Here is a 12,489-nt window from a genome sequence, read left to right on the forward strand (position 1 = left end):
AAAGAAAGGGGGGGGGTGGGGTGTAATGTTTTTGATAATTAACCCTGTCTGTACTGTGCTGGCAGATCTCATTATAAGCTGTAAACTAGATTTGAACAACGTCTGCTCTAACAAGTGGTTAAGGTGCCCATACACCTTACAATTATCTGCAGAGTTTCTGTGGTCAGATGGAAAAAGTGCAACAGATTGGCCCAGGTGGAGATTACTCCATCCACACAGTTAAGTGTAGATGGAATCTGTTGCACCTTTTCGATCTGACCACAGAAAATCTGCAGATAATTGTAAGGTGTATGGCCAGCTTTAGAGATGTAGAAGCTTGGCTGCTTTCATTGTATGTTAATGAGAGGGACATTAGTCTGTCTTTAGTCTTTCCATTAGGACTGTCAGAGTTTTCTGTTACTGAAATTCAGAGAGAAGCTTGCAAAGAGCTGCAAAATAGAGACATCTAAAAGGTTAGAAATATCTTTTTAAAAATATATTTTTCGGTATGCTGTCTGAATAGGAACATATAACAAACATATAGTTGGGGTTTCTCGAATGTGATTGCAAAAGTGAAAATAAACTTTAATGGATTGGCATGCCCCCTAGGTGAGTGCAGACTTGGGTATTGACAGGCTCTCTTTATGGGGGGCATCATCCATCAATTGGACCCTCTATGCCTCCTCTGTGTCCTTCCAATTGCAGCCCAATGGGATAGAGAGTTAGCTCAGAACACTCCGAAACTATGAAGTCATCAATTTGGGATGGCTGACCACTTCTGGCTACTCCTACTTTTCAGTCTGAGCTCATGGAGAATTTAGGCATCAAGAAGGGGTTAGCAGGTAGAAGTGACCATGTTAGGGCTTTGATCAATTAGGGGCCTGAAAGAAAAAATAGGAAACTGGCCCCATGGGATTGTCACCGCTATCACCCATGTGTTTTTAAAATGAATAATATTCAAATAGAGGTCTGTGGTGCCTGTTAACTTTTAACTTCTATAGTCACTCCCGTCACTGGGCAGAGTCAGCAGTTACTTCAGGACCGGCAGCTGGACTCATCTGGATTAATCTAAGGCTGGCCATACACCTGTCAATTTTTTTTCGTTCAACCCACGGGCTGAACGAAAAAAATTGACCCGATTCCTCCATCAACACAAACAGTGCGTCGATCGCTGGTTACATTGTATTCTGACAGGTGCTGCCGCCACCTGTCAGAATACCCGATCAGAGTGGGCAGCTCTTTGGCTGCCGGCTCTGATCGAGCGAAAACTTTCCAGCCAGATCCTTCGATCAGCTTATCGAGGCATGCCGGCTGAAAGGAAGCCAACAGCCCCACACACTGTGCGAGTTTCGCCCAGTACATTCAAAACCGGTCGAAATTTGACCAGTGTATGGGCACCTTAAAGTGACATTAAAGGATAAATATTTTTTCCCTCCCCCAATGTTAATGTAAGCACTTACCTTAAATGATATCTCTTAATCCGATCTTCTTCTTTCCTGATGTTTTCATCTGTCCCTCCAGCGGTGCGGCGGGTCTCCAATCCAGTGCTGACTCCTCTCTCTTTGCTGGCACTTCAGATCCCTCGTTGTCTGCATGCGGGTGCACGCGCCCACAGACATACCTTGCGTGCCTGCTCATCTCCAGGCCGAGAATCCGAACTGCGCATGCGCCCGCCCCAAGATGCTTTGCGGCCCGCCCGAACAGTTTCGGATTCCCTGGCGGGAGCGCGCAACGAAAACAAGGTAAGTTTAAACCGCTGTTAAAGCTTTTTTTTGTTTTAAAAAAAACTGTTTGCCTATATCTACTGCTTGATAGCAACCTTGAGTCTTGGAGACTAAGCATGGTGGTTCTTGCTAATAAAAGTTAAAGTCTACTTCATGGTTAAAATGTATTTAATGACAACGTATTCAGCAACGTTTTTCAGCACTGCCTACTGTAACCCTTATTGGTAAGATGTAGCATTCAGATCGAAAATTTTACAATTTATACCCCCATATTGGAAAATTATTATTTACCTGAATTTTATAATGTCATGATTTCTAAAACTATGAGGATTCCCCTATCTTGGCAAGTATTTTGACCCTATCTAACTATCCCAACTATAAAGATGACGCCTTACACTCTTTTCAGCATCTACAATCTGCTTTGTCTTTAAACGTCGAAGTATCTACATGCACAACTGGGCCAGGATGGGCCCATCATATGCCATACCTCTGTATTTGAGATGTTGGTTGGTTCACTCACTACCAAGGGAATAATCTTGTATATGTATTCCACATTACTATTCAAATATTTACCAAAAAATTATAAAATAGTTTGTGAAAGTGATTCAGATGATATACCGGAGGATGAATGGAATGGTATTGTGCAGGAACCTCTGTCCCTCTTCGCATGGGTTGACTCAAATTTTCATTCTACATAGAACATATCAAACTCCACTCTTTTTTTGCACACAATCAATCTGAGACAAGACCCATACTGTTCCAATTGTAAGTTTTTTTAAGTCTTTTGACAAATTTAAGGTGTTTTTATTCTGTTCCTTTTATGGGACTAATATACACTGAGTGGCCAGATTATTATGACCACCCCATCAGTACTTTGTTGGGCCACGAGATAACTCCACGAGATGACCATATCTAGGTTTTTATTGCTGCCTGTGTCCCTTCTGGAAAGATTTGCCCTCCCTGTTTGTCTTGGGGACCATTGTGAGAAAGTGATGGAAAACCCTAAATTTTACAGTTGTCACTTGAACAGTGGATAAGGGGAAAACTTCCAGTCTTCTGTGACTTAGTGTCTTAGGACAGGAAGCAAGGGGTATATCCAGGGCCGGATTTACTCTTTCTGCTGCCCCAAGGCCAGATTCATCAATGCGCCCCCCTACCCGTCAACCCCTCCATGGAGAATGGCAGACCTGCAGGCTGCATACAAGTGATCTCTGCAAAATCACCGAGATCACTTGTACAAAACAAGCGGCGGCTTCCCCGCTGTACATTTAGCTCTGCTTGCCCAAAGCGGGGCTAAATGTAGAAAACAACTACCCGCCCAGCGAGCGGAACTGCATGTCCCGGGAATCGGGAGATAGGAATTCCACACCCCTGCTGCCCCTCTACTCCCTGCTGCCCCAAGGCCAGGCCTTGGTTGGCTTTGTGGAAAATCCGGCCCTGGGTATATCCCCCGACCCCCCGCCCCACCCAATTGGACACAGACTTTAAAAAATAAACGTGACACGGTTCCATCTATTCACTATTCTGCCAAAACTAGAAAAAATAGGCTTTAGTTAAACTTTTATTTACAAAATAATTTCTGTCAACTGATACAGATATTTTGAGACTTCAGGTAATTCAGTTAAATGATAATGAATATGCTGCTCTAGCTGGATTTAATTCGCAAAAATTGCTATTCTTCTGCCAGACGCTAGATGACGCTCTCGGTGCAATAGCCTATGATGCAAGAGCATGAGCATTCGCTTCCCTAGAGGCGCAACAATCTCATAGAAAATGACTCCACGTTCGTCGCCATTTTTCTGTGGCTTAGTTCTATGAGTCTTATCTACAGTGAAGACTGCATGGTGTGGGGAAATTCAGACAAGTATAGAGCATGAGTTTTTCTTCTAGTGCCTGGTCCAGTAGTGATTAATGACAGCTTTGCTCTGCGGCGGTGTTGGAAGCAGTAGGTGTGACCTGATCGGCTTGTGTCCTTGACTGTTCCTCCCGTACTGATCAGAGGGAAGATATGAGTACCAGCTATGGAGTTCGAGGTGAGCCCCCCCTCCCCCTTCATCATATCACTGTACTGACACAGCTATGAAGGGATCGGATTGTGTGATAGACTTTTGACTGTGTAATACTGGCTGAAACTCACTCTGGTGGACCTAGTCATGCTTAAACTGGTCACTCACATTGCAGTCTGGTTGTATCATGTCCCTGTAGGTTTGTCAGCAACTATGTAGTGGCAGGGTCTGATTAAAGTGACCTTGTCTGCAGTTAAAAATGAATAAAGCTTCTGGTAAAGGTAGCCATGGAGTGTGGCAGTGCATGGGTTAAATGCTCCCTTGGCCATGGGTGGGAAGCAATAGCTGCAAATACTTGCCTTGCCCCCTGATCCCCCAGTGTGGTCGCTGGAAGCTGCACTGCTTGCTGAACAGTCACTGCTCTCTGATGTCATCATATACAGTGCAGGAGCAGAAGACCTGCATTGTATGGAAGGATGGTGAAACATCCTGCTGACATCCTGAGAGCGCTGGATGTTGGGGGAGTGAGGAATACAGTATTTGTATGTATTCTCTGCCAGAAAATGGGGGGGGGGGGGGGGCCACTCCAATATTACTCCCTGAATCTGACCCGATAGCCGCTTGCAGTTCCTGTACAGGGCTCCGAGCTGAGCTGTGGGGATGGCTCCAACCTTGGCATGCATTGTGAAATAGCCAGTTCCTATGTTGGTGCTGGAGACTTCCCCTCACTTCCTGTCTGGTAAAACATTGTCAGCAGGACAGGGGGAGAAATCTCTCTAATAGATCCCTGTAACCCAGTTCTCATCTTATGGCGGTTTCTCCCCCTTTCCCACAAAATTCAAGTCTATGAAAGTTTTGATTGGGCTCGCACTTTAAATATCTAATTGTAGTGATAGGCCTGACACACAAAGCTGTCATTTGGTGCCTGAAATCCTCCATAGATAAGTTTTGGGTATAGCTGTGATCTGTGCTTGTTCTCCCCTGTATAGGAAGCCATTGTTTGTAGAATTGGGTGTAAAGTTGCATTCCTTCTACTGTCACACTTGTTTAAAGGAGTGGCTGTGATTCGGTTCAGGTTCCACTCCATCTTATGACTAGCTGTCAGCTGAAAAGCTTTTCAGTGGCTGACATTTTGTCATGCTAATGATGATCTTCATACAGCCTGCCATTAAATATAATGGGGGCAATTTATCAAGACTGGAGCAGAGGCTCATAGTAACAATCCACTTCTCTCTTTCATTTTCAAAGCTTGACTGAACATACTAAAGCTAGAAGCTGATTAGTTACTGTTTAGTTACTGTGATCAACTGCTCTGGATTCTGCCTGCTCCGGTTTTCATTAATTTCTCCCAATGTCTCTTTAGATGTCAACTCCAGGCCAAGGGATGTGTTCTTGTTTAGTAATGGGTAGAATGGCAACAAATATGAACTTCTGCCTGGTCTGTATTGCTGTCCATGTGCTTGATGGGTGTCAGAGCAGGAAGGGAGGGAAAATTTGGCGAACAGGGACCCAGAAAGCAATAAAATCAGGCAATGGAGATCTAAATAAATAAACAAATATATGTATGAGAGATGGAAATATATATACAGGTGAAACTCGAATAATTAGAATATCGTGCAAAGTTCATTTATTTCACTAATGCAACTTAAAAGGTGAAACTAATATATGAGATAGACTCATTACATGCAAAGCAAGATAATTCAAGCCGTGATTTGTCATAATTGTGATGATTATGGCTTACAGCTCATGAAAACCCCAAATCCACAACCTCAAAAAAGTAGATTACATGCAATCAATAAAACAAGGATTGTACATAGAACAATATCGGACCTCTGAAAAGTACAAGCATGCATATGTACTCAGTACTTGGTTTGGGCCCCTTTTGCAGAACTTACTGCAATTACTTTTGCACAATATTCTAATTATTCGAGTTTCACCTGTATTTTAATGGGCTTATTCAATAACCGTAAAATAAATACCCTAATGCAGCCAATCAGATTTAGTGGACAATTGATTTTGTTGCAGATTGTCCTGTAGTGTCATGTTTTCATGTGCACTTATTTTCTTTTAATTTTTTGCTTTTCTACTTGACAGAGTGGGCGGGGGCTGCCGTATTGACTGTCGGTGCCGCTGCTGTAGGCTATCTGGCGTATAGATCCTTCTACTGTAAAGACAAGTGCTGCAAAGCTATGGTAAACCAGGGGATACAGAAGGACAATCCCAAGGTGGTTCATGCTTTTGACATGGAGGATCTGGGAGACAAAGCAGTTTATTGCCGATGCTGGAGATCAAAGAATGTGAGTGGGAACAAAACGTAATCAAAGTAATAACTTTGCTAAATGTATTTTTTTTTTTTCATTTGCGCAGTTCAGCTACATAACCTTTTGGAAAGATTTCTATCAGACTTTTGTTGGCGGGTTCAGTACCTGGTACCCCCCTCCGGATCTATAAGCTACTTTTAGATAGTCATAGGAGTCAATCCGTCTACCAGCCCCATAAAACCTTTTTGGGCTGAACTGTGCAGACGCAGACATTGGATCATGAAGACCATGGAGGGATGTAAACAGTGCTGTGGGCTTCAGAGCAAGAACTAGGCAAGCTTTGCAAATAAGGGGTTGGGCTACACCAAATGTATAAGGGAACGTTTTCCTTACCCATTAGGGAAATGTGTGCTTTAATTCTCAATTTTTCTCATTTCTATAAAAGTAACCTTGTTATTGCCTTTACAATTTCTGGAGTCTCTGACCAGGAATAGACGTGTAATAATCTTACCCCTATTGGGCACATACACCTTTCAGGTCACTGACTAACCAGGAGTGAAACAAGGATCAGTATGAAAGTTCTGGAGCTTGTACAAGGCAGTACTGGTACTATATTTGTTTCTATATAGAGCAGGGATCTTGGCAAATTTTACTGCAGATTGTGAGCTTGTATTCAGGAGGAAATCATAGTCCTTGCCAATACCGTTGGTAAGAATGGAGTTAAAATATCATTGGGGAAGCACAGTTTTGTACGAAAAGGAGCATTCCTGGCATGCCTTTTGTCTACAGAACTCTCATTGTATCTCGCTACAGTAGGCTTCTGCTGCAGGGAATGGCTGTAACAAGACATCTAGGTCTTTGCAGAGGTGGTTAGTCATTCAAGAAGAAATTTAGAAACGGTGTACAGAAAGCTACTTGTGATCTCCTAATCGTAGTTGTGTGAGAACGTCCTGTGGGTCGGGATATTTTCTTGCATTTTTTTTTCTGCACTCTATTTGGGAGATCCCGGGATTGAGTTCCTGGGACTATGAAGCTTCCCATTACGAGCTTTTCCTGATTAAACTTTTATTTGTATTTGGGGAAGGCAATGGTAAGGTGCTGGGACATGCTAAGACGCGTGGAAGCAGAGACGCGGAGAGCTCACTGCCGGAAACGTATAAGAAGCTGGTGCTTTTGGATGGACAGAAGGTGCTATGGTGGGAATGTTTGTGACTTCTATTTGACTTAATTGTGTTTTTTTTTTTCTTTCTAGTTCCCATACTGTGATGGAGCCCACACGAAACATAATGATGAGACCGGTGACAACGTGGGCCCTTTAATCATTAAAAAGAAAGAATCCTAAGTGATGGGTTTAGTCTTTAGATGCTGACAGTGATATTGTGAGCCCCAGCAAGCAGGCAGAGGAATATTCTGTACATCAAGGGCCGCTGCCTGTGTTTTCTGTCATCTGCCTTAATTGTATAAGCCTGCAGTGGTGGAGGGTTTTGTATTTTGGTGTCTGGCTTGGAATCCGAGACTTCATATCCACTGTAATGAATTGCATACCATTGTGTATACATTCAGTGACTACCTGTATTTTTCCTGTTCCTCCAATCTGATACACTGACATTGGAATGTAAAACAGATGCATACGCATTAAATTATATACAAAATCTTACTTGAAAAATCTACACAAAGTCTACAGTTTTGTATATTTATGAATCCAGATGTTTTTTTACCTGAAAGTGTCTCGTATTGATCTGTTGAATGCTAAACTGGGAAAAATATGCCAGGTTGCATTGCACATGAGGACCTAGTTCTGAAATAACAAAAAGTACTCCAGTTTTTCAGTTGGGCTACTCTAGCATTACAAGGGTTACATGCTCATTTTGGTCTAGGGGCGAAAATAAAGAGGATAAACTCTCCTCATCCTTGGTTCTGCAACAATGACTGCTCACCTCGCCCCCTCCACTCCGGCTATGGTTTGTCCATCTGTGTCCTCAACTCTAATGGACCTATATTAGAATTGATGACGACACGGGTCCTTAGGCTGCTGGAGCCCAGGGGAGAAGAGGCTTCGGGGATTAGTCTAGTAGCCAGGTGAGACAGAGAATAATTTCTTTATTTTTGGCCCAAAACGAGTGCTAAACCCTTGGAGTGTGGGAGTAGCCTTATTGCAAGAGTTCATTTAAAAAAAGTCCTGGAGTTCTCTAATTGGTATGGCACAGACTTTCCAGTGTGCTCTACCTCCCATACAGCTGGACACATACTGTACATAGTTTTTATAAACTAAGTAATAATTCAAAGAGATTTTGAGGTGTGTGTGTGTGTGTGGACAACTTTACAATATTTATCGATGAATGAAATATGTACTGTTCATAGCTCATCTAATGGGGTCAATATAATAAATGGATAAAGGCCATTCAGTCAATATTGGCTTGGTGAAGCTGTGCAAACTTCAAGCCTATAGAAGCAAAAATCCTTCTGCATATGTTTTATTCTGTCACAATTTGTACTCTCAAACACAGCCTAACCTTATTTACTAAGCTACGCACATTTTACTTTTGAGCATTTACTGAGAATTTTATGTGAACTGCTACACTCTGATTACAGTACAAAATCTAAATGTGGATTACAGTACAAAATCAGATTTTAACATATGTGGCCTTACGTGTCTAAAATCCTCAGCCTCTGAAGCTTTCTCTAACATTGAGTCTGTTCTTGTCAAAAGCTTTTCTTTACCCAGTCAGAGGGCTTTAAAGGTGCACTTTTCCCTCTAGGATGGTTAGTGTTTGGCCACAGTGGGCAGAGTCAGACTGACTTTAAAGCTCAACGCTATGCAAATATAAAATGTAGGCACTTGAATTTGACCTGCTGATATCCACCTTCTGCAGTCCATTTATAGCAGGACTGGAGTGTTAGATGAAGAAGAAGCAGTACAAGGATCCAATCCGTTCATGTGGTAATAGAGGAAAACTGTGGCAGAGAGATGAGCTCATTACTGTGCTGCTTCTCTAACTGTCCAGTCACAGGCTGGGGTGGGTCCAGGATGACTTGGACTCACAGGAAGAGGTTTTAATGATCCTGGCTGTCACATGGCAGAAAAAAAAAATAATGTGGATTAAATGGTCAGCCCCAATGCACATATACAGGAGAAAATCAAATAACACACCCGTGCTAGAGTGCGTTACAATGGGGAGGGTTGAATACTCTGAGGCTGGATTACCGAGGGCCCATCTACATTCTTTTTCAGTGCGTTAATGCAGTCAATTGAAAATAATAGGCTGCCAATGTACCAAAATGGTGCAGTACTTTGGGCTGCCACTCAAAATGAATGGCGTTTAGGACAATTACCTAATAGAAGGGATGCACCGATACCAAGTATTTTGGCGAGTACTTGTACATACCTCCGATACCGGAACTTCCAGTCAGAGAGAGATCTCCCTCTGCCCGCCAGTGCCAAGGGAGCCGGCTTCCTTTGCAATCAGGAAGCCTGGCGGTGGGTTATGACCAAGCTTCCTGATTGGGTAGGAAGCCAATTTCACTTGTTGCTAGTTAGCCTGGCTTCCTGACCAATCAGGAATCCTCAGCAAGTGAAGCCGGTGTTCTTTTGATAGAACACGGGCTTCCCAGGCAATCAGGAAGCTTGGCGACAGGTCATGATCCACCGCTCGACTTCCTGATGATTGGGGCACACGGCCCTGATATCGGTGAGTACCAGGAAAAAAATCGGTACTCTATACCAAGAAACCAGTATCGGTGCATCCCTACCTAATAGCACATGTACTTTATGGGCACTCACATTCACAAAGATCCCTATAAAGCCTTGCCAAACTCTAAACCATCAAATATTGATAAATACACATTGTAAGATTCTCACCCACCTCTTTACTGCAGCTAAACAAGCTGTTTCCAAATCACAGCAAACCCTTCACATCTCTGAAGTAAGGGCAAGGTGGACCCAAACCTTGATCTTTGAAAAACTGACAGCCAAGTTAACTGATATAATGGACCTGTATGTGGTGGGGGAAGCTGGGAACCCTGTGCAACATACTCAATACCTTGCACCATCGCACGCTTTAAAATGTAGGGACCTGGCTACTGCCCCCCGACACACCCCACCCTTACCTCTTTATTCAAGTAGTTAGTTCCTTCATCATTATTGTCAACTAGAATGATTTGCATTCTTTGAAACAACCACCCTTATTAATAACCCAAAGGTATATATTAGGTCTTGCAACTGGATACGAGTTTCCACCTACAGGTATCATATTATGCAACTGAGCTCTGATGATGATGTAGATAGCAAACTGATAACATGGTTAATTTGTACTTCCTGTGTACACAAATAAAGATATTGAGAAAGGGGAAAATAACAAACAGATTTGCTGGCAGTAGTAGAGTTGTAATGGGCTGGCCCGCAATCTTGTTTTTGTCAGGGTTCATTCCTCCTGTAGATGGCAGTATTACCTGACAGTATGTGAATTCCTGTGCCTCTCAACGGACCAAAAAAAAGTTAGTGTCTCTTTCTACAAGCTCCTTAATACTGCATACTTTACAGAAAAGTAATAATAGGGGCATTTTAGAAATAGTTACTATGCGCAGCTTTTAAACAGATGCAACAGGTCAGTGTAGTCAGGACTGTGAACATTCCTTTATATCCTGTGCATACAAATCCCCTGGTTGGTAGAACAGATACAACCAACATACTGTCTGCTGTAGATACATGTGGTATTAACCCCTAGTTCAAAACTGTGGTGGGGAAACTCCATTGATACCATCTTAAGAATGCGATACAGTGTATTGTAGTTTACACTATTCTGATGTAGAGCATTTTGGTTACTTTTGGCACCCTTACCCTAACTTGACTGGCTATTATGGGATTCTTATCTTGAAATTGAGTTTTCCACAATGACCTCATAACAGGAATTCCAAGAAGTGTTTTATCAGGCATATGTTTCACATCCTTCACAGGAAAAGCTGGTGAAAAGAAGTGAGAGAACGATGCTTCAGTTAGAGGCAAGCCATTAATGTCACACTACTTTCTCACAATTCTCTTTTCAACTCCAGCAGCCAGGATGACAGATTCTCTCCACCAAGAACCTCTCTAGAATAAATGTGTCTCATTACCACCCTGTGTGCCATCAACAGCTTTCAGCTATTAGAAAATGGCAGACACCACTGAAACAAAACAGGTAATCTTAAAAAATTACAACTTTTTTGGCAAATGTTTTTTTTAACTTTGATCTATTTTTATAACATGAATGTCAAAGAGACACATTTGTCAGCACAATAACCTAATTTTTTCCCCTCTAATTAAAAATATGCACAAGGCCTCATTCAAACCGGGAGATTTGGGATTCCTGCACCAGGACCTACCATAGTCATAGGCACTGGAGAGCACTCTGCGGCACACAAGCAAAATACTAGTAAACTTTAGAAACATCGTCGGCTCTGCCCGGCAGCAAAACGAAATAAAAGACTTACTGAAATAACAAAAGCTTTTTTTTTGTTTAAACAAAAGTAAAAAATGTTTAGCCCAAAGAGAAGATACGTCCATCCTCCTAGAACACCAAAGACTCAAGCATGATGGGAGTGGGAAGATTTCTACCTGGTTGGGCATCTTTTATATTTTTTTGGTTTGCTTGTGTCCAATTCCTCTTGAAGGCAGCAGTATAACCCAATTGTTTCAAAATAACTTATAATCCTCGAGCAACTTTTTAAACTGGTGCACATAACATTTTGCTAACTTACCTATACTTAAAGCAGACCATCAATTGCAAACACAAAGCATTCACCAAAATTAAATACTTCCTTCAGCCCCAGCTTCCAATGCTTTCGGGAGGGCAATGCAACGTCAAGGCAGACTTGGGCATTCGAAATCCTACAAAAATGCACTTTTGCAATGTGCTGGAGTGAATTCTCCCCCGATTCTGAGCTTTCAGCAGTGCTGGATGACACAGTGATGTCACTTGTGCTTCCCAGAACCATCAGGGACTGGGGCTGAGCTAAGTTATTTTGGGGTTAACAGTTTGTTTAATTTTTTTAGGCCATTTGTGTTTGGGGGCAGTGGCCTGGCAAAACAGCAACACTTCAGTTTGCCATGGAAGGTTACCTTAAGGCAGGGGCGCCCACAATTTTTCGTCTGGAAATCTACTTTTCAAATGACAAGCTCAATGAGATCTACCAACGGAAAAAAAACCTGCATTCAGGGGCGGGAGGGGGCGTGGCGGTGCATTGAAGTAAATGGCACCGCAGGCAGGCCCCTCGCCCACAGTGCGATCGTCTGCACTCGGAACCTAGGTACATTATCCGCAAAAATGCTGCGAGCACTATTTTTGCCGATCGCACTGCACCGGAATGCAGGCACTGATGTGCCTGCGTTCCGGGTGCGGGCGATCGCACTGTGGGCAGGGGGGCATTACTGCGGTGCCATTGACTTCAATACAACCCCCTCCCGCCCCTGAACGCAGGGAGTCGGCCGGCTTACATTCCAGTGCGTTCTAGAGGCCCCGGCGTCCTGTCCTACGGTAGTGCGGC

The 12,489-nt window shown here is 43.0% G+C and overlaps 1 protein-coding gene across 1 annotated transcript; it reads left to right on the forward strand.

The window, feature by feature from the left end:
- Positions 1-3,609: 3,609 nt before the first annotated feature.
- Positions 3,610-7,495, forward strand: CISD1 (CDGSH iron sulfur domain 1). The gene is made up of 3 exons (XM_018558757.1): positions 3,610-3,736; positions 5,804-6,006; positions 7,223-7,495. Exons 1-3 carry the CDS (start codon positions 3,712-3,714, stop codon positions 7,310-7,312), a joined length of 318 nt encoding a protein of 105 aa, XP_018414259.1. The 5' UTR covers positions 3,610-3,711; the 3' UTR covers positions 7,313-7,495.
- The last annotated feature ends 4,994 nt before the right edge of the window (positions 7,496-12,489 follow it).

This window comes from Nanorana parkeri, unplaced genomic scaffold (genome assembly GCF_000935625.1).
Source record: "Nanorana parkeri isolate BGI_ZX_2015 unplaced genomic scaffold, ASM93562v1 scaffold356, whole genome shotgun sequence".
NCBI lineage: Eukaryota > Metazoa > Chordata > Amphibia > Anura > Dicroglossidae > Nanorana > Nanorana parkeri.